Source organism: Nomascus leucogenys, chromosome 6 (assembly GCF_006542625.1).
Source record: "Nomascus leucogenys isolate Asia chromosome 6, Asia_NLE_v1, whole genome shotgun sequence".
NCBI classification, from domain to species: Eukaryota; Metazoa; Chordata; class Mammalia; order Primates; family Hylobatidae; genus Nomascus; species Nomascus leucogenys.
This window is the reverse complement of record NC_044386.1, coordinates 117863425-117886965: the sequence shown is the minus strand read 5'-3', so window position 1 is coordinate 117886965 and position 23541 is coordinate 117863425. Positions and strand designations below refer to the sequence as shown.

Sequence of the window (23541 nt, the reverse complement as noted above, 5' to 3'; positions counted from 1 at the left end):
CCAACATGGTGAAACCCCATCTCTACTTAAAAATACAAAAATTAGCCAGGCATGGTGGTGCATGCCTATAATCCCAGCTACTCAGGAGGCTGAGGCAGGAGAAATCGCTTGAACCCAGGAGGCAGAGGTTATAGTGAGTTGAGACCACACCACTGCACACCAGCCTGGGCGACAGAGTGAGACTCTGTCTCAAAAAAAAAAGAGAAGAAAAGAAAATTTGTATAAATTTGTAGCATATATTTCATTCTGCTTCTTATTTTTTCCACTCAGCACGTTTTGGTTGTTGCCTGGATTTTAGTTAATTGCTTCTGGTTCCTGTATAATGCTCTGTAGAATGCATTTGTTGTATTTTGTTTGTCCATCCTCCTAACAATGGACATTCAGCTTGTCCCCAGCTCTCTGCTGCCATAGCAGTGGTGCCATGACCATCCTTACACAGCTTCACTTACGTGACTAAGTGACACTTTTTCTGAGGTTTATATCCCAAGGGTGGTATTGCTTTTCTGAGGTTTATATTCCAGGGGTGGTACTGAGTACAAACAAACTTTAAGTTCACCAAGCACCAGCCAACCACGACACCCATCTGCATTTGCATTCCCACTTGCAGGGCGGGTGGGTTCCTAACACACCGCTGGCAATATTTGACATTGTTGATCTTTGCCAACCTGGTGCATATAACGTGCTATCTAATTATTAAAGTTCTATTTACATTTCTCCTATTAGTGAGTTTGAATACTTTTCATATACGTCTTAGCCACTTGGGATTCCCCGTCTATGAATAGCCTGTTAGTATTCCTTCTCATTTTTCTTTTAGAGTTTCCTGTACCTTTCCTATTGATAATCAGGGTTTTCTTGTATATTATAAATATTAATGATATAAATATTTTCTTACATCTATTGCCCACTTACTAATTTTGTCTATGGTGTTCTTCATGGCTTAGAAATTATTAATTTTGCTTCACTCAAATCCATTCATTTTCACCTAATGATTTATGCTTTGGGAGTCTGGTTAGAAAGTCTTTTCCAGCTAAATATCAAAAATATTCTCTAAAATTTCCCTCCAAGACCTACTTTACTCCATATATTTTATCATGAAGCATTATCACTGTCATAACTTCTTAGTATTTCATAACTCAGTTTATAAATTACTCTTTAGTCCAAGGATTATTCAAATGATGTGTGTTTTGGTTTGCAGGTATGAGAGTTTTCAAGATATCTTGATGTTACTGATTTGTAATTGTATTGCATTGTTATATATATCCTGAAGCTATTTTGTTGGGGTGAGAGGAGGGGTTAGCAGCCTCATATCTTCTTAACCTATCACTTTATTGGTTAGTTGACCTTGTCCTTTTATGTCCCCTACATCTATTCTGTCTGATACTATATCCTGGCTCTCTTTTGGTATATATTTTCCTACAATACCTTTTAAAAAATATTTATTTGGGTTTAAATTTCCTTTTCTCCTACCAATTTTTTGTTCGTTTCTTTTTCCTTACTTGCTTTCCTTTAGATTAATCAAATATTTCTAGCATTCCATTTTATACCCATTAATTTGCAAGTTATACATTCTTTTCTCTTTTTTTTTCTTTTTTTTTCTTTTTTTTTTTGAGATGGAATCTCGCTCTGTCGCCCAGGCTGGAGTGCAGTGGCGCGATCTCAGCTCACTGCAAGCTCCGCCTCCCGGGTTCACGCCATTCTCCTGCCTCAGCCTCTCCGAGTAGCTGGGACTACAGGCGCCCGTCACCACACCCGGCTTATTTTTTGTATTTTTAGTAGAGACGGGGTTTCACCGTGGTCTCGATCTCCTGACCTCGTGATCCGCCCGCCTCGGCCTCCCAAAGTGCTGGGATTACAAGCGTGAGCCACCGCGCCCGGCCTTGTTTTTTCTTTTATTTCTTCTTCTTTTCTTTTTTGTATACAGGATCTCACTCTGTTGCCCAGACTGGAGTACAGTGGTGGGATCATGGCTCACAGCAGCTTCATCCTCCCTGGGCTCAAGCAATCTTCTCATCTCAGCCTCCTGAGTAGCTTGGACTACAGGTGTGCGCCACCACACCCAGCTAAATTTTTGTATTTTTTGTAGAGATGAGGTCTTGCTATGTTGCCCAGCCTGGTCTTGAACTCCTGGGCTCAAGCAGTCCACCCACCTTGGCCTCCCAAAATGCTGGGATTATAGGTGTGAGCCACCATGCCTGGCCTTGTCATTTTCTTTTTATTCTAGTAGTTACTGTGGAGTTTGTCACTTATATCCCTGATTTATTAGAATCTAATTGTAAATTAATCATTTAACCACTTCCTGAACAATGCAAGGACCTTTGAGCATGCCAGCACTCTTTATCCTCTCTGCTTGGTGCTGTGTTGTCCTGTATTTAAATCACATATATCTTATACTACAGACAATATTTGTAATACGTACAACTGACAAAGGGCTTATATCTGAAATCTATAAAGAACCCTTATATATCAGTTAAACAAAGACACATAACTGGATAGAAAGATGGGCAGGAGGTCAGGCATGGTAGCTCACGCCTGTAATCCCAGCACTTTGGGAGGCCGAGGCGGGCGGATCATGAGGTCAGGAGATCGAGACCACGGTGAAACCCCGTCTCTACTAAAAATACAAAAAATAAGCCGGGTGTGGTGACGGGCGCCTGTAGTCCCAGCTACTCGGAGAGGCTGAGGCAGGAGAATGGCGTGAACCCGGGAGGCGGAGCTTGCAGTGAGCCGAGATCGCGCCACTGCACTCCAGCCTGGGCGACAGAGCAAGACTCCGTCTCAAAAAAAAAAAAAAGAAAACTATTTGGCATTGTCTCCTAAATTTAAACATTTGCATACCCTTTGACCCAGCAGTGTCACCACTAAATTATACACCCAACAGAAATGCATGCATGTTTTCACCAAAAGACATAGCCAACAATATTCAAAGCTACATTATTTGTAATAGTCAAGAGTTAGAAACAGCCTAAATGTTCACCAAAAGTAAAACAGAAAAAATGTGATCTGTTAATATAAATAAAATGATTAAAACTACTCCTATGCTTAACAGCATGAATGGCTCTCACAATGTTTAGTGAAAGAAGCCAGATGCAAAAGAATCATGTTGTACAATTCCATTTATATAACTGGAGGAGGAAGAAGGTTGTTAGTGACTGGGAGGGCTTTACCAGTCCAGAATCCCTTCCTGCCAGAAATTAGGTATTCTGTCTTATAAGATAGGAAATACACAATTCAGAGATCCCAGATATAATATTTGTTGCATCTGTTGAGACCTGACTAATATATCAGTATTTAGTATTGAGCAGTGTTGCTATGAAAAAGAGTAAATGATCCTCTGGCACCTCCTCTGAGTGCTTTCCAAATTAGCAGTACCAAGCCTTGCCAGCAGATGGCGGGTCCTGTACACATCTAGGCTGAATAGCCAAGAATTTAAGTTAATATTCCAGACTATTCTACAAAGTTACTTTTGTGTTTAGCCAAGTTGTTTCAAACTTTGCTACTTCTTTTCATCCTAATTCTTCACCCTGATATAATCACCACAATGTGCATGTTTAAACTGTATAATTTTCATTCAATTACTTTGCTTTGTTTCCTTATTGAAATGTATTTTGTCCAAATTGATCTGCTTTAGAAATTAACAAGGTGTTTTGGGTTTATGCACTTCTGTAGTTACACTTGAACCATGAGGGCCTTTTCTTTTGCCAGGTCTTGGAAGTGGAAGGCCAAGATAATTTCTCAGGCAGCACTCATTGGATTTATGTCCCTCTTTTTTTTTTTTTTTTTTTTTTTTTTTGGAGATAGGGTCTTACTCTGGTGCTCTGGCTGGAGTACAGTTTCACAGTGACAGCTCACAGCAGCCTTGACCTCCTGGGCTCGAGCAGTCCTCCCCTCTCAGCCTGTTGAGTAGCTGGGACTACAGGCACGTGCCACTGCACTCAGCTAATTTTATTTTTTTGTAGAGACAGGGTCTCAGTACTATATTGCCCAGGCTGGGCTCAAGTGATCCTCCTGTCTCGGCCTCCCAAAGTGTTAGAATTACAGGCATGAGCCACTGCACTCAGTCCTATGTCCCTCTTAAAAGGGTATCTTTTAGTGTATCATCTTCCTTCTCCTGCCTGTCCTTTTATGGTGCCCATCGCAACAGCCCAGTGCCTTTCTCCTTGGGCTGACAGATAAGTGCTGCAGGGTGACTCATGCTCCATGCCTCCCATCCCTAACTATGGCCTGAAACTTCTCCCCTTCTTCCTCTCCTCTGTTCCGGTGCTACTTCATACAGTAATGGTTTCTTAACTTTGGAGAGTGAATCCAAATCATGTATTCCTATGTGCACAGTTAAATATTTCTTTAAATCTGGTAAAGAAAGTCACTTGCAAAAATGGGCAAATTTATCCCCAGTGTTAAGAATTATTTTCTATACTGGTTACTTATAGATGCCCAGAGAGAAATAGTTGTCTTCGTATATACAGGCATATGCCATTGCACATGCATGCACACACACACACACACACACATCCCTCTTTAAATTATCTTCTCTGCAGGATGATGATGATCTATTGAGACTATTGCTCCAGAACATGTGATTTTCCCCCAGCTCTCTCTGACTGCTTGACATGTCCTCGAAGTCTCCCGCAGCATGTCCAGCGAACACTTTGCCTGGCATGACTGTGCTGAACTAACTCAGGAATGAGTAAACACTTTTATTTCCTCAGAGCATCAACAAGACACCTCTCAGGTATTTCTAAGCAGTGTGCCATGGTGTCATTACCAGTGTAGGCTCTGGGCCTGGCATGATGGCTCATGCCTGTAATCCCAACACTGGGAGGCTGAGATGGGAGGATCGCTTGAGGCCAGGAGTTCAAGACCAGCCTGGTCAACATAGTGAGACCCCATCTGTATTTAAAAAAAAAAATGTAGTCTTTGGAGTCAGAAGCCCTGGATTCAAATCAGTGTTTGTTCAAACTTCCCAGCTGTAGAACTTGGGCAGATCTTGTGCTTCCTGGGAGCCTCACTCTCCTATCCTGTTGAAGTGGGAATAATAAGACCGCCAGGGATTGCTGTGAAGATTAAAAAGATATTACTTTAAAGCATCTAGGTGCATGGGAGACCCTCAGAAGCCAGCAAGCAAGAAAGAAAAGGGCAGCTATAATTATCATTATGATCTAATTGAACATTTTCCTCTCTGCTGTTTCATCCCAGAGGTGATTTTAAATCAGGTACTTATATCACATATTAAGGTTTTGTACTTCAAGACTGCCCTTGGTGTGCAATTTTTTTCAGCATTTTTTCCCTATGCCTTGGGAAGGCTACATTTTGTTTTCTTTGCTCTCATGAATCATCTAAGCTAAAATCAGACAATTGTATATACTTCTTTTTTTTGTTTGTTTTTTGTTTTTTGTCTTTGAGACTCTGTCACCCAGGCTGGAGTGCAATGGCGTGATCTTGGCTCACTGCAACCTCCCAGGTTCAAGCGATTCTCCTGCCTCAGCCTCCCGAGTAGCTGGGATTACAGATGTGTGCCACCACGCCCAGCTAATTTTTGTATTCTTAGTAGAGACAACGTTTCACCATGTTGACCAGGCTGGTCTCAAACTCCTGACCTCAAGTGACCCACCTACTTCGGCCTCCCAAAGTGCTGGGATTACAGGCATGAGCCACTGCACCCAACCTGTATATTCTTATTTCCTTAAGCTTGATTTTGTTTCTTTGTCTTGCTCTCTCTTGATTCATTGAAGTCGTGAGATTTGGAAAGTTATTCTAACACAAGTTTTCCAAAAGGAAAGGGGATGGGGAAGGTTTCTCCCTTAATTCATACTTCCTAGGAAGGAGGAGAAGATAATGGAGAAGTGAAGTGGCAAGGGGAACAGAGTATGTATCTACCTGCCATCACCTTGTTGAGATGATGGGGTTCTACTTAGTTCCATAAGCTGCTCCAGAAATGCTTCCCAGTGGAATTTTTGATACTTCAATAATAACCTTTGCTCTTAGATCCCATAGTCCTCCCAAAATTGGTCCAGTCAGAAATGTCTACATCTAACTTTTGCTTTCTGGACTCAGCATTTAAAAAAATTTTTAGTTCTTACCATCACCTGAGGTTCCTTGATGTCTAAGTTGCATTTTCTCTGCTTCTCTCTTTTGGGCATAAAGGCTCTAACAAATGCCCATATGTTCAAAGTCCTGCTTCTCCCTTGCCTGCTCCCTGGGAACGTCCTGCTCTTCTCCAGCAGACATGTTTCTCCTGTCAGCCCCTCCTATGGGACACTATGTGCCTAGAATACTTTTTGCTTACTTAACAAAGAAAGAAATTGCCTGTTTTCTCTGGGACTCTTCCTAATCCTATATTTCTGTGATTGAAGATATGCTCTTAACTTACACAAGTCTGATTTTTTTTTTAAATTATTTTTTTCAATGTGGGGAAGCCAAAGAAAAACCACATGGCACAGGTTACTTTCATATACTTTATCTGCTTTCTATTTCTTGAATCTCCTAAAGCTTTAATGTTTTAGAGCACTGCATTTCTGTCTTTCCTTTTCTGACATTATACCCTTATAATGTACATTTTCCTAAATATATAAGAATAATGATTTAAATAATAGAATAATGTTTTAAAATAACATGTTATTAGTATTAATATGTAACAAATATATAATCATATATCTCTAAATAAATAACACAATATATAATAATATATATCAAATAATAGGCAGGGCACAGTGACTTACACCTGTAATCCCAGAACTTTGGGAGGCCAAGGCAGGCGGATCATTTGAGCCCAGGAGTTTGAGACGGCTTGGGCAACATGGCAAAACCCTGTCTCAAAGTAATACAACTAATGCAAAATTACTAATACAAAAAATTAGCCAGGCATGGTAGTGCACACCTGTAGTCCCAGCTATTCCAGAGGCTGAGGTGGGAGGACTGCTTGAGACTGGGAGGCAGAGGTTGCAGTGAGCAAAGATCATGCCACTGGACTCCAACCTGGGTGACAGAGTGAGACCCCTTCTCAAAAATATAATAATAATGATTTTTTTAAAACCACACTAGCTACCAATTACTGACCACCTTCTGTGTCAGGCTTTTGCTAAGTGCTTTACAGATGTCATCTCCTTTCATTCTTAGTCCTCTCTGTGTAGTGGATACTGTTAGTATTCCCATGTTCAAATGTAGCATCTAAGGCTGAGAGAAGTGAGGTCACTTCCAGGGTCACACAGGCAGGAAGCGATAAAGCTGGAAAGTGGCCCAGCAGAGCCCTGCTTATTCAACGCTAGTTTCCAAGCTCCTGACCATGGCACAGATTGCATTCACTGATGTAGACTGGAAACCCCACAATGCATTCAGCAGAGCAAAGCCTTTACCTGTATGTATCAGGTGATAAAAAGAGACCCAGATGTAACTCTTTTCTCATGTTGGCTATGGAAAATCCCATTTGTTATCATTTGGGATTGGTTTCTCATCAGATTCTGATCAGTGATATTCACACAAAGCCTTTCCTTTATACTGTTGCTCAATATTCTTGCCAAATTCTAGAGTTTTTAAAAGGAAACTCTGTTGCCTTAGTAATACCAGAAATTGCATTTGTTTATTGCTTGTTAAAACGAGTCTCCATCCCTGTGAGATCTGAAACTTGTCTGCAATGAGATAGTGTCTCCTCTTGTGCTCTGTAGAATTACTGTGTATAAACTTTCATTCAGTAAAATACGCCATGGCTTAAGTTGTGCACCTGCTAAATTAACATACTGCCACATTCTGTTATTCAAAATTTTCTGTCTTTTCATCTGTCTAGTGTATTTCTGAAGCTACCAAGTTCATTGTGGATACACCAGATAATAAATCCTCAAATCATCCCTGGCAGGTAGATAGAACTGGAAAGGAGAAAATATTGCTCTCAAACATTACATATGAGAAAATGGAAACACACAAGATTACCCAAAATTGACTGATGCTTTAAGTAAGTTGTAGATGGATGTAAGACTATAATTTAGTTATTTCTTGATGTAGTACTCTCAATTCCTTTTTTATTAAATATATTATAAAACTAATTTTATTTTCTATTTTGCCTTTTCTTTTATATGAATAGTGTACTCATAATGAGCTTCAGAAGGCTTATTGTGGGTTGCATTAGCTTGATAGCCTCCATTTCTGGCTGTGTTAGTGCCAGGACCGTAAAATAGCCGGCAACAGCAACCTCAGGAGGTGAGGGGTAGGGTGTGCTTCATTCTTTGTGCAATTGCATGTTGTATTCATCTTTTTAATAAAACATTTTAGGCACATATATATGTAGTATTGTTATGTAAATTCTGTAGTGTAAAGAATAGTATACACACTACTAAGCTTACAAAATCTATTTCTGATAAATGGAAGCTTGTTATGCATTCTTACCAATACCATTTTATTCCCATACATTATAGGCAGTTATTATGCTGAAATTTAGTGTTTTTCATTCCTCTGAATGTTTTTGTACCTTTACTGTGTATATGTATAGCATATATATATGTGTGTGTACATATATATATATAAAATTTGTCATATTTTAAAACTTTATATGTATGTTTCCTTCTGAAACTTCCTTTTTTCCCCATTACATCTGTATTTTTGAGATATATCTCTACCAATTGATATAATCCAGCTCTAGTCTTTTCATTTTAGACCTCCATATGGTGTTTAATTGTCTGACTTTCCCCTAATTTGTCTATTTTGATGAGGGTGAACATGTGAATTGTTTCCAATTTTTTACTACTATAAACACTACTTGCATGATCATTCTTATATAAGTCTCTTTGGGCACATATGCAGGATTATCTCTGAGGTATATTCCCAGGAGTGGAATTGTTTACTTGACAAGCATCTGCATCTTCAATTTTACTGAATTTACCAAACGCTTTCTAACAATTTATGCTCCCACCAGCAGGGTGTGTAAATTCTTGTTACTCAACGTCCTCAGGCTTCTTATAGTTCTCAATTACATGGATGCAAAATTATATCTTATGGTTTATTTATCTATTTATTTAATTTGAGACAGAGTCTCCCTCTGTCTCCCAGGCTGGAGTGCAGTGGCATGATCTCAGCTCACTGCATCCTCCACCTCCCGGGTTAAAGCGATTCTCATGCTTCACCCTCCTGAGTAGTTGGGATTACAGGCACATGCCCCCAGGCCCAGCTAACTTTTGTATTTTTAGTAGAGACGGGGTTTCACCATGGCCAGGCTGGTCTCGAACTCCTGACCTCAAGTGATCCACCTACCTCGGCCTCCCCAAAGTGCTGGGATTACAGGCGTGAGCCACTGCACCCGGCCCTTATGGTTTCTTTAATTGAATTTTTCTGATAGGGAAGTTAAATATCTTTTTATATGTTTGCTAGACATTTGAAATTCTTGTTCTGTAAATTATCTATTCACATGTTTTGCTTATTTGCTATTGAGCTATTTGCATTTTTCTTAAAAATTGGTAGATAGTCTTCATATTTCTGGAAACAAGTTACTTGCTGTTTACATATATTGTATGTACTTCAAATGTGTAGTTTGCCTTGATTTTTGATGCACAAGAGTTTTTATTTTTAATATGATCAATTTTACCTATCTTTTCTGTTCTTATTTGTGTATATATTAGAAATCCTTCCCTACTCAAAGACACAGGGTTACTTTTCCATATGTTTTCTCTCAAACATATCAAAGTTTTTATTTTTAAATTTAGGACTCCTAAACAGCCATTGGGGCAATGAAGAAATTAAGAAGGAAATTAAAAATTTTCTTGAAACAAATGAAAATGGAAACATAACATACCAAAACATATATAATACAGCAAAAGCAGTACTAAGAGGGAAGTTTATAGCAATAAATGCTTACCTCCAAAAAGTAGAAAACCTTCGAATAAACAGCCTAACAATGTGTCATAAGGAACTAGAAAATCAAGAGCAAACTAACCCTCAAATTTGGATAAAAAAATAATAAAAATCCAAGCACAAATCAATAAAATTGAGACTAAAAAAATTCAAAAGATGAACATAATAAAAAGTTTGTTTCTTGAAAAGATAAACGAAATCAACAAACCTTTAGTAGACTAAGAAAAACAGAGAGAAGACCCAAAGAAGTCAAATCAGAGAGAAAAAACGAGACAAAACAACCACTACCACAGAAATTCAAAGAATCATTAGAGACTATTATGAGCAACTATATGTAATAAACTGGAAAATCTAGAATAAATGGATAAGTTCCTAGACACATAAAACCTGTTACAATTGAACCATGAAGAAATCAGAAACCTGAATAAACCAATAAGTAACAAGATAGAAGCAATGATAGAATGTCGTCCATCAAAGAAAAGCCCAGATCTGATGGCTTCAGTACTAAATTCTACCACACATTTTAAGAAGAAATAATATCAATCCTACATAAACTGTTCCAGAAAATTGAGGAGGAAGCAGTACTTCCAAACTCATTCTATGAGGTCAGTGTTGTCTCAATACCAAAACCAGACAAAGACACATCAAAAAAGAAAACTATGGGCCAATATCTCTGATGAATATGGATACAAAACCTCAAACCAAATTCAGCTGCACATTAAAAAGATCATTCATCGTGATCAAGTGGAATTCATCCCAGGGATGCAAGGATGGTTCAACGTACGCAAATCCGTACATATGATACCTCACATCAACAAAATGAAAGACAAAAACCATATGATCATTTCAATAGATACTGAAAAGGCATTTGATACAATTCAACATTGCTTCATGATAAAAACTTAACAAGGACTTAAAGGAACTTACTTAACTTACTAAAGGAACATACCACAACGCAAGAAAAGCCATATATGACAAACCCACAACTAGTATCATACAGAATAGTGAAAAACTGAAAGCCTTTCCTCTAAGATCTGGGACAAGACAAGGTTGCTTACTTTTACCATTTTTATTCAACATAGTACAGAGAGCTTTAGCCCAAGAAGTTAGGCAAGAAAAAATCAATAAATGACATCTAAATTAGAAAGGAAGAATTCAAATTATCCTTGTTTGTAGATGATATGATCTTACATTCAGAAAAACCTATAGATTCTACCAAAAAGCTATGAGAACTGATTAACAAATTCAGTAAAGTTGCAGGATACAAAATCAACATACAAAAATCAGTAGCATTTCTATATGCCAACAGCTAACAATCTGAAAAAAAAAAAACCAAGAAAGTAATCCCATTTACAATAGCTACAAAAAAAAAACCCTAGCAACAAATAAGATAAAATAGTTAAGAATAAACTTAACCAAAGAAGTGAAAGATCTCTACAATGAAAACTATAAAACATTGATGACAGAAAATGAAGAGGACATGCAAAAAGATTTCATGTTCATGGATTGGAAGTGTCAATATTGTTGAAATGTGCGTATGACCCAAAGCAACCAATAGATTTAATGCATTCTCAAAATATCAACTCTCATTATCAAAATGCCAATTACATTCTTCATTGAAATAGAAAAAAAAATCCTACAATTTATGTGGAACCACGAAAGTCCCAAAAGAGTCAAAGAAATCCTGACCAAAAAGACCAAAGATGGAGGCATCGCATTACCTGACTTCATACTATACTACAGATCTATAGTCACCAAAACAGCATGATACTGGCATAAAAATAGACACATAGATCAATGGAACAGAATAGAAAACCCAGAAATAAATCCATGCATTTACAGTCAACTCATTTTTGACAAAGGTGCCAAGAACATACACTGGGAGAAAGATAGTGTCTTCAACAAGTGGTGCTGGGAAAACTGGATATCCATATTCATAAGAATGAAACTAGACCCCTAGCTCTCACTATATGCAAAAATCAAATTAAAATTCATGAAAGACTTAAATATGGCCAGGCACTGGGGCACATGCCTGTAGTCCCAGCACTTTGGGAGGCCAAGACAGGAAGATTGCTTGACCACAGCAGTTCAAGACCAGCCAGGGCAACATGGTGAAACTCCATCTTTACAAACAAACAAAATTAGCCAGGTGCGTGGTGTTGTGCACCTATAGTCCCAGCTACTCTGGGGCCTAAGGTGGGAGAATCACTTGAGCCCAGGAGGTTGAGGCTGCAGTGAGCCATGATCACACCACAGCACTCCAGCCCGGGTCACAGAACAAGACCTGTCTAAAAAAAACCCTTAAATCTAAGACTGAAACTCTGAAACTACTGGAAGAAAATACTGAGAAAACACTCCAGGAAATCAGTCTGGGCAAAGACTTCTTAAGGAAGACCTGAAAAACGTAGGCAACCAAAGCAAAACTGGACAAATGGGATCACATCAAGCTAAAAGGCTTCTGCACAGCAAAGGAAACAATTAACAAAGTGAAGAAACAATCCACAGAATGTGTGAAAATATTTGCAAACTACCCATCTGTCAAGGGATTAATAACCAGAATAAATAAGGAGTTCAAACAACTCAATAGAAAAAGACAAACTGATTTTAAAATGAGCAAAAGATCTGAATAGACATTTCTCAAAAGAAGACATGCAAATGACCAACAAGTATATGAAAAAATACTCAACATCACTGATGATCAGAGAAATGCAAATCAAAACTACAATGAGATATCACACCCCGATTAAAATGCCTTCTCTCAAAAAGGCAGTAATGGATGCTGGTGAGAATGTGGAGAAAGGGGGACACTCATACACTGTTAGTGGGAATGCAAGTTAGTACAGCCACTATGGAGAATAGTGTGGAAGTTCCTCAGAAAACTAACAATAGAACTACCGTATGATCTAGCCATCTCATTACTCAGTATATACCCCCCAAAAAGGAAATCAGTATATCAAAAGAAATATCTGCCCTCCCATGTTTATTGCAGCACTATTCACAATGGCCAACCTAGGATTCAACGTAAGTGTCAATCAGTGGATGAATGGATAAAGAAAATGTGGTAGATATACATAATGGAATATTACTTAGCCATTAAAAAAGGATGAAATCCTGTCAATTGCAGCAAAATGGATGGAACTGGAGGGCATTATGTTAAGTGAAATAAGCCAGGCACAGAAAATATCACATTTTCACTCAAATGTGGGAGCTAAAAAGATTAAAAAAAAAGAAAAAAGGAAAATTGAACTCATGGAGATAGAGAGCAGAATGATGGTTACTACAGGCTTTGAAGGGGAGTAGGGAGTGGGAGATGAAGAGGGGAAAACTATTGGGTACAAAAATATAGGTGAATAGTGGGAATAAGACAAATGTTTGCTAGTACAACAGGTTGACTATAGTTAACAATATTTTATTGTATATTTTTAAATAACAAAGAATGGAACTGGAATGTTCCTAACACAAAGAAATGATAAATGCTTGAGGTGATGGGTATGCTATAACCTTGATTTGATCATTAACTTTGTGTGCTTTTATCAAAATTTTACATGCACCCCATACATATATACAATTATTATGTATCCGTAATAATTTCATTTTTTAAAAAATTTGTCCTCTAATCCACTTGGAGCTTTGGTGTACATGGTATCTCCTTTTATATATCTTTTGTTTTTATTTATGTGTTCTTACTTTTAGTGATGCGTATGTATTCTTATAATACATTATTCTGTTTTTTTAAAGTTCAATTGGGTAAGAAAATGCCCACCTCATTTACACAACAGTTCCAATCAGTTTCTTTGATTTTGCCTATTATTTGGACCTTCCAAACTCTTATATGGTTGGTGTTGGGGTGGAGCTGAGATCACAATTGAGCCCGTTTCAACATGGGAACAAACTGAGGCTGTTGCATATGGTGTGCAGGTTGAGAGGAGAAGGAGTAAAAGATACGATTATGTGTAGACATTTAATAGTAATCTGTGTGATATGCTTCTGTCTGCAAAGCACTTTCACGGACATCTGATTCAATTCTCACAACAACCAGTGTGTTCGGATGACGGAACCAAGGTTCGAGACGTCTTGTTCTTGTTGAAGCTTTGTCAACAAGGCTGCTCGGACTACAGTTTGGGTTTTCTACTCCCGCTTACTTACAACTGATTTTCCTGCCTCTCATTTTCTGTTCTTTTCCATAACATTTTCTCTGGGAGTCAGGTATTTGAAGGATGACTTCTGAGACCTGAAAAGGTGACCTGGTGTTAACTTGGGATGATATGCTGTGCTTTTGGCTGAGATAGCTAATAGGTGGCTACAAGTTTTCCATGGTCTTCACCTATTAACAAACCCCCAAACACTTTTCTTTAGTGACTTATCTCAGGAAAGAAGGAATTTTTGATATATCAATGAATACAAGCCTTGTTATTGTTTTCTTTTTTGCTCATTTACGAGCTTGATTACTAAACTTTAAATACTGCTTTCTTTAAAAGCAGTTGCCCAGATGAAATTATCTTGGCATTTGTACTTCCTTCATTTCTCTTCTGTGACTTTTACGGGCAGTCTGGGAAACAAAGGACCCATTCTTTACTTCAGTGGCACACTGCATCATTTATGAACATGAGACAGGAAAAAGATGAATATTTTTTTCCTTCTCTCAAATATCCATGGCATTGTCTGAGTTCTCTAGGCTAAATTAGGTGGAAAAAAATCTGAAATCATTTTGGAAGTATGTAACTTTCTCTAGATTATAGACCAGAGGTCAGCAAACTTTTTCCCTAAAAGCCCAGATAATAAGTATTTCAGATGTTGTAGGCCATATGTTTTCTGTGGCAACCAATGAACTCTGTCATATTTCAAAAGCAGCCATGGATGATACGTAAACGAATGGGCATGGCATTGTGCCAATAAAACTTTATTTACAAAAACAGCAGTTTTGGCCCCCACACCATAGTTTGCTGACCCCCATTTTTAGTTATTTAAGCTTTGTCTACCACGGAATCTAAGTTTTTGGCTAAATGATTTCTTACCAACCATATGTTTCTGAGACTCTTTCTATCACCAAAGGTTCTAATGGGTTTTCTCTTCAAATATAAAGTATGATATTTACAAAACTAAGGATTACCCCCTACATTCTAAGCTCCTTCAGCATCAGAAAGGAAGCCCAGTATTACTGGGTTGCCTATTAATCTTTTTCCTTCCCAGATTACAGTTTCTACAAGCTGTAGCCCTCCTTAGTCCCTGAACTCTTCCTGAGTTTTTAAACCTCTTCACAATTATAGAAGGTATCCAGATTAATAAGCTGTTCAATCAGCATCTTATTCCACTATGGCCATCTGGACCACAGATCCGAAAAGTATCTTTACTTCTATCAGTTAATTCCTATGGAGAGCAAAAATAGGTGTGAAAAATACCCAGTGGTTGAGGTGAAAATAATACCTATTTTTTGTAGTCTTTTAGTTTTCCCTTGGGCAGTTTGGGAATCACAAGGCCTTTTGATATTAAAAGTTCTGGAGTGCAGGGCAACATAGGAGGGATTATAAATTTTGCACATAAAATTTTTCCACGAAAGAAAAGGTTCCTAATAGTCTTAACAAATATGCTGGAGAAGATTATTTTTAAATATATGTTGTGTTTGCTGAAAAACATGTAGGGATACATTTTTTATATGAGAGATTCTTATTCTAAGAAGGTATAGAAATATTTTCCCACTGCCACCTTTACTTATAATTTCTAAATTAGCATTTTTATGATATAAAAGTAACACATTTTCATAGAAGAAAGTTTGAGAAATTTAGAAAAGCACAAACAAGGAATGTAAAATTATAGTCTAACAGCTTAGAGATAGTATTGCTAACATAGCAATGGCTTTTGCCATCTTTCTGTGCATATGTGTACGTGCAGATTAGATATAAAGTTTTCACATGCCTGCGATGATATACAGAATATTTTGTAGCCTGCCTTTCACTGAAGTATATAGAATGGGTAAACTTCTGTGTCAATAAATACAGATCAGCACTAATTTTCATGGCTACATGGCATTCCACAGTATAGATGTACTTACTGTCACCTGCTTGCACAGTCTCCTATTGGTGCATTTTAAGTGCTTTGGACTTTTCCACCATTATAGAGAATGCTAAGGTAAATGTTCTTGTGTATATATCTTCTTGCCGTGCTAGAGTATCACTTCAAGACAAATTCCTAGAATTGGAATTAGCAAAATTGGATGTGTGTATGTGTGTGTGTGTGTACATACATGTGTATGATTTGATATAGAAAAGTTTATGCCCAAACTATATTCTCCTCAACAGTTAATGAGAGTGCTTCACATCCTCCTCAATATTGGGAAATTTCTAAAATTTCTCAACAGATCAGTTATCAGCATCTCAGCATCCTTTCCTTGATGGTTGCTATCATTGTTTTGTGAAGTATTTAACAGTTTTTAAACCAATACCTACCCATATAGCACTTACTATGTGTTAGAGCTTATTCTAGGTGTTTTATGAATATCAATTAATTTAATCTTCATAATAACCCAATGAAGTGTGGGCACTGTTATCCTTAACTCACAAATGAGGAAACTGAGTGACTGGAAGGTTGTACATCTAGTCAGTGGTGAAGCCAGGACTTAAACCTTCTTGGTGATTCCAGAGCCCATCTTCTTAACCACCATGCCATGCTGGCTCTTAGAGGAAATGCTTAGTTAGCAAGGAAACGAACCTGGACACCAGGGATCAAAGAGTCACATCCCAACTACCAGCTCACCTGTATTTTCAGTATTTTCTATTTTAATTATTAAATAAAATAATTCCTTTGATTTTTTTAGGGTATATCAAGGTCAGAAGAAATCAAAAGAAGCTTTGTCCCACTATCAAGCAGCTTTGGAATATGTTGAGATCAGTAAAGGTGAAAAAAGTCATGAGTGTGTACCCATATTGAGAGAATTAGCAATTGTAGAGCAAGCCCTGGGACTCCACGATGTATCCATCAACCACTTCCTCCAGGTAAGCTACAAGGTCCTAATAGGCACAAGTGGCACAGCAGCTCTGAAAATGCCTGGCTTTGTCATTTGCTCTAGATAAGGACAACACTTGGCCTAGAGTAGATGCTCAACAAAGGTGTTCTTATCAGATGGCCATGTGGGCAAGTGCTGGTACTTGTCCCCTGTTAGTAGTTGCACAAACCACAAACAGCCTGAGATGCCCTAAAGGTGGTTTCTTTATCCTTTAATATTTATTTAGAGCGTATGTTACCAAACTGATAAGGACTCTTTTTTTCTATATTCTAAAGTCTTCACCTGAAGCCACCTAGAGTTATGTCTGTTAGCTGCAAGTCTACTTTATCTTTATAAGATTCCTCAGTGAGTGTGTCCATCAGGGTTCTCCAGAGAAACAGAACCAATAGGATATGTACACACACACACACACACACACAGAGAGAGAGAGAGAGAGAGAGAGAAAGAGACAGAGTTTGTTTTTTTGTTTTTGATTTTTTTTTTTTTTTTTTTTTTGGTGAGACAGGGTTTCATCATGTTGCCCAGGCTGGTTTCAAACTCCTGGGTTCAAGTGATCGTCCTGCCTCAGCCTCCCGAAGTGCTGGGATTACAGGCATGAGCCACCAGGTCCGGCCTCTCTTAAGGAACTGACCCATGCAATTTAGGGGCTGGTAAGTCTGGAATCCACAGGAGAAACTCAGACAGGATTTCTATGTTGCAGTCTTGAAGCTGAATTTCTTCTAGAAACCTCAGTTTTTCACTCTAGGTCTTCAACTCATTAGATGAGGGCCACCGATATTATCCAGGGTCATCTCCTTTAAAATCAATTGATTGTGAATATTAATCACATCTACAAAATACTGTGTATTCACTGCAACACCTAGACTAGTGTTTGACCAAACAACCTGGCCCCATAGCCTAGCCAAGTTCACATGTAAAATTAACCATAATAGTGAGTTTTATGTCTTTATATTGTATCATGCCAAAGGCACTTTTTAAAAAGTTTTTCTGATAATTTTTTCCTGTAAAAGTTGTAAGATACAGACCAATCCATTCTTGTTATTTGAAATGAGATACAGTGACAAGGTCCTGAGAGTACTTCATTAATATTTCTTATTTTAATTTGTCTGACAATTTATACTCCTACTGACAGTTTATTAGAGTGCCCCTTTTTCTCACTTTATCTGGATTGTCTCTTTTAATCATTATTACCACCCTGTGACACATTATTATTTCCCATTTATAGATAAGGAAGCCAAGAATTAGAGAGGTTGAGTGATATGCCCAGGAGTACACACCCAATAAATGGCATGCTCACATTCAAAACCAGTACTTAGGAAAGATTGTTCTGGCTGATTTGTAGAGAATGGATTGGGGAGGTTGTGCCAACCATAGAACTAGATCACTTAAGAAGCTACTGAGGTAGCCAAAGCTGAGAATGTTGGTAGCTTGAACTAGGATGAAGATAGTGGAGATGAAGAGAAGTCGATGGATGTAGGAAAGATTTAGGAGGCAGAATTGATAGGACATGGAGATTGATTGGATGTGGGGGAAAGAAGGAAGGGAAGAGCTATAGATGACCCCCAGGTTTCTGGCCTGGACTGCTGAGTAGATGTTTGTGCCATTTCTACTAGGGAACTGGTGTGTGACTGGGTGTTGGAGAGATGGCAAGCTGTGTTTCAGATGATGAGTCTGAGATGCCTGTGAGGCGTCCAAGTGGAAATGACAATAGGCAGTTAGATAATCGGGGCTGATGCTCAAATGTAGGTCAGAAAGTTATCCATTTACACATAGTGATTGCCCTGGGAGAGGATGAGATCACCTAGGGAGAGTTGATGGAGGGAGAAAAGAACTGATGACAGATTCTTGAGGAACTTCAGTATTCATGGCTGAAGTAAAGAAGGATTACCTAGCAAATGAAACAGAGAAAGACTGCCAGGAAAACAAGAGGAAAAGGAAAAATGAAAGTGGTGTCCTCTGTCCCTTTCTTTTTTCTTTTCTTTTTTTTTTTTTTTTGAGCAGAGTCTTGCTCTGTTGCCCAGTCTGGAGTGCAGTGGCACGATCTGGGCTCACTGCAACCTCCACCTCCTGGGTTCAAGCAATTCTTCTGCCTCAGCCTCCCGAGTAGCTGGGATTACAGGCGCCCGCCACCATGCCTAGCTAATTTTTGTATTTTTAGTAGAGACGATGTTTTACCATGTTGGCCAGGCTGGTCTCGAACTCCTGACCTCAAGTGATCTGCCCACCTTGGCTTCCCAAAGTGCTGGGATTACAGACGTGAGCCACTGTGCCTGGCCTCCCTCCCTTTTTTGATACCTTTCACTGTTTTGGAGGACATGGAATTCCAGAGAGGATAAATAAGTTTGTAAAGAGCTTAGCACAGTGCCTGATACATAGTGCTAAATATGGATGTTTTTAATTTTCTCTTTCCTTTCCTTTTATGTTATTTTTCTTTCATTGATGACTTTGTTGAGGTGAATACTGGGGTGATGGTAAGAACAGAAATCAGGCCGGGTGCAGTGGCTCACACCTGTAATCCCAGCACTTTGGGAGGCCAAGGTGGGTGGATCACAAGGTCAGGAGATCAAGACCATCCTGGCTAACACAGTGAAACCCCATCTCTACTAAAAACAGAAAAAATTAGCCGGGCATGGTTGTGGGCGCCTGTAGTCTCAGGTACTCGGGAGGCTGACACAGGAGAATAGTGTGAGCCTGGGAGGCGGAGCTTGCAGTGAGCCGAGATCGTGCCACTGCACTCCAGCCTGGGCAACAGAGCGATACTCCATCTCAAAACAACAAAAAAAGAACAGAAACCAGATTATATAGCAGGTGAGATGTGAGGGAGCAAAAATAGTAAGTGTAGTTGGCAGTTACCAAAAGTACTGAGATGCTTTTGGGGGAAGACAAGCCAAGGCAAGAGGGCAGAACACATGGTAAGGTCTGAAGGTTAGACGCTTGACACATTCAGGAAGCTATAAGAAGCTCCCTCTGCTTCGGCAGTGGGAATGGCAAAGGCAGTAGATGGGTATCTTTTAGGTAGGTGTTAAAAGTCATGTTGAGGAATTTGAGCTTCCTCCTAAGGGCAGATGAAGGTTTTCAGGCAGGGAGATTGGCATCATCAGATTATCGTTCTGGAGGGACCACTCTGGTATGGAGAATGGACTGGATGGTGGTGAGATAAGCAGGCGGATAACTCAGAGATGATGACTGCAGCAGTTCTGGTTGGGGGTGAGACAGCCCATACTCAGGTGGTGCTGGTGAAAATGGAGAGGCATGGACAGATCTGAGAGATACGTGTGGAGTAGACATGCCAGGCCTGGGGGTTGTGCACATCTCGAGGAGCCCAGCTTTACACCAGGTTTCTGGCCTAGGTCACTGTGTGGCTCATGGCAACATTTACTTAGCATAGGAACACTGGCGGGTTTACGATTTTCGTTAGTATCAATAACTGTAAATATTCTTATACAAAAACCTTTCATAGTTTCTTGAATTATTTCCAGGGGTAAATGTCCAGAAATTAAACTAGTAGGAGGAAGTTCATAGGGATTCATACTAACATTCTGCCACAGAACTGTTTTTGATGTACCTCGCCACCAGCAGTTTTTTCTTTGTTTGTTCTTAAATGAAGCAGTTTTGTAAAAACCATGCCAGCTTTTTACATTATTTTACTGTCATTTTACAGAATAGAGTCTCAAATTTACTTTAATTTTTTATCTTAACCCATATCTCTCAAACTTTTTTTTTTTTTTTTTGAGACAGAGTCTCGCTCTGTCACCTGGGCTGGAGTGCAGTGGTGCGATCTCGGCTCACTGCAGCCTTTGCCTCCTGGGTTCAAGGGATTCTCCTGCCTCAGCCTCCCGAGTAGCTGAGTACAGGCGTGCACCACCATGCCCCGCTATTTTGTATTTTTAGTAGAGACGGGGTTTCACCATGTTGGCCAGGCTGATCTCGAACTCCTGAACTCAAGAGATCCCCCTCAGCCTCCCAACAAACTTTTTAATAGGCTTTTTTTTTTTTTTAGCAGTTTTAGGTTCACAGCAAAATTGAGTGGCATGTAAAAAGATATAGCCCCTGCCCCCCACCATGCGTAGCCTCCCTCACCAGAGTCATACATTTGTTATAATTGATAAGCCTACATTGACACATCATTATCACCTAAAGTCCATAGTTGACATTCAGGTTCACTCTTGGCATTGTACATTCTGTGGGTTTGCACAAACTTATAACATCATGTATTTACCATTATAGTATCACACAGAGTGGCTTCACTGCCCTAAAAATCCTCCATGCTCTGCCTATTCGGCTCTCCTTCCCCCTAAACTCTGGCAACCACTAGTTTTGTAAGAAACCACCAAACTGCCTTCCAAAATGGCTATACCATTTACATTCCCACCAGCAATGAACGAGAGTTTCTGTCACTCCGTATCCTTCATATCCATCAAGTATCCAAGCCAGTACTTGATGTTTTCAGCGTTCTGGATTTAGGCCAGTCTAATAGGTGTGTAGTGGTATCTCATGGTTCTTTTAATTTGTATTTCCCTGATGATATATGATATGGGGCATCTTTCCATGGGCTTGTCATCTGGATGTCTTCTTTGGTGAGGTGTCAAAGTTACTGGCCCATTTTTAAAATCAATTTGTTTATTTTCTGATTGTTGAATTTTTAAGAGTTCTTTGTATATTTTGGACAACAGTCCTTAATTCAATATGTCTTTTGTAAGATTTTCTCCCAGTCTGCAGCTTTTCTTTTAATTCTCTTGACAATGTCTTTTGCAGAGCAGAAATTTTTAATTTTAATGAAATCCAGCTTATCATTTCTGTCATTCATGGATTGTGCCTTTGGTGATATATCTAAAAAGTCATCACCAAGTCCAAGGTCATCTAGATTTTCTCCTGTGTCATGTGCTAGGAGTTTTATAGTTTTGCAGTGTTGTTTTGTTTTGTTTTGTTTTGTTTTTGTTTTTGTTTTTTGTTTTGAGATGGAGTTTTGCTCTTGTTGCCCAGGCCAGAGTGCAATGGTACAATCTCATCTCACCAACCTCCGCCTCCCAGATTCAAGCAATTGTCCTCCCTTAGCCTCCCTAGTAGCTGGGATTACAGGCATGTGCCACCACGCCCGGCTCATTTTGTATTTTTAGTAGAGATGGGGTTTCTCCATGTTGGTCAGGCTGGTCTTGACCTCCCGACCTCAGGTGATCCGCCTACCTCGGCCTCCCAAAGTGCTGGGATTATAGGTGTGAGCCACTGCGCCCAGCTAGTTTTTATTTTACATTTAGGTCTATAACACATTTTTAGTCAATTTTTGTGAAGGGTATAAGGTCTGTGTCTGAATTCTGTTTTTTTTTTTTTTGCACGTGAATGTACTATTTTTCCAGCACGGTTTGTTGAAATAACTATCTTTTCTTCATTATATTGCCTTTGCTCCTTTGCCAAAGATCAGCGGACTATATTTATGTGGGCCTATTTCTGGGCTCTCTATTCTGTTCCATGATCTCTTTGTCTCTTCTTTTGCCACTGCCACACTGTCTTAATTACTGTAGCTTTATTGTAAGTCTTCAAGTTGGGTAGTATCAGTCCTCCAATTTTGTTCTTTTCCTTCCATATTTCATTGGCTATTCTGGATCTTTTGCCTCTCCATACAAACTTCAGAATCAGTTTGTCAATATCCACAAAATAAGTTCCTGGGATTTTTATTAGCATTGCATTGAATCTGGATATCAAATTGGGAAGAATTCACATCTTGACAACATTGAGTCTTCCTATCCAATTTCTAAAAGTTGTTCTCTAAATTTTTCATGACTAAATCCAGATCTATCCTCAATGTCTCAGCTATCAGTTTCTAAAGTTCAAAACTTTAATAAAAGTTTCAAACTTTAAAACTTTCTTTTTTTTTGAGATAGAGTCTTGCTCTTGCCTCCCAGGCTAGAGTACAGTGGCACGATCTCAGCTCACTGCAACCTCCACCTCCCAGGTTCAAGTAATTTTCCTGCATCAGCCTCCCGAGTAGCTGGGATTACAGGCACCCGCCACCACACCCAACTAATTTTTGTATCTTTGAGTAGAGATGGGGTTTCACCATGTTAGCCAGGCTGGTATTGAACTCTTGACCTCAAGTGATATGACCGCCTTAGCCTCCCAAAGTTCTGGGATTATAGATGTGAGCCACTGTGCCCAGCACAAACTTTAAAACTTTCAAAAATTCAAAAAAAAGGTCTCAGCTACCAGTTTCTTAAGTTCCTGGAAAGACATCAGTGATTGTATTAGTCCATTGTCACGCAGCTGATAAAGACATACCCAAGACTGGGCAACTTACAAAAGAAAGAGGTTTAATTGGACTGACAGTTCCATATGACTGGGATGTCTCACAATCATGGCAGAAGGCAAGGAGGAGCAAGTCATGTCATATGTGGATGGCAGCAGGCAAACAGATTGGTCAGGGAAACTCCTCCTTATGATCCTGTCAGATCTCATGAGACTTACTCACTATCACTAGAACAGCATGGGAAAGACCTACCCCCATGATTCAGTTATCTCCAACCAGATCCCTCCCACAACATGTGGGAATTATCGGAACTATAAGATGAGATTTGGGTGGGGTCACAGAGCCAAACCATATCATTCTGCCCCCAGCCTCTCCAAAATCTAATATCTTCACATTTCAAAACCAATCATGCTTTCCCAACAGTCCTCCAAAGTCTCACCTCATTCCAGCATTAACTCAGAAGTCCATG

At 39.1% G+C, this 23541-nt stretch overlaps 1 protein-coding gene across 2 annotated transcripts in view; it reads left to right on the top strand.

Annotated features, from left to right (window-relative positions):
- TTC23 (tetratricopeptide repeat domain 23) overlaps positions 1-23541 on the top strand; it is a 111162-nt gene that overhangs the window by 31379 nt on the left and 56242 nt on the right. For both annotated transcript variants that reach the window (XM_030815074.1, XM_030815075.1), the window contains exon 6: positions 16643-16820. In XM_030815074.1, the coding sequence (XP_030670934.1) occupies positions 16643-16820 (178 nt within the window). The remainder of the gene's footprint in view (positions 1-16642; positions 16821-23541) is intronic.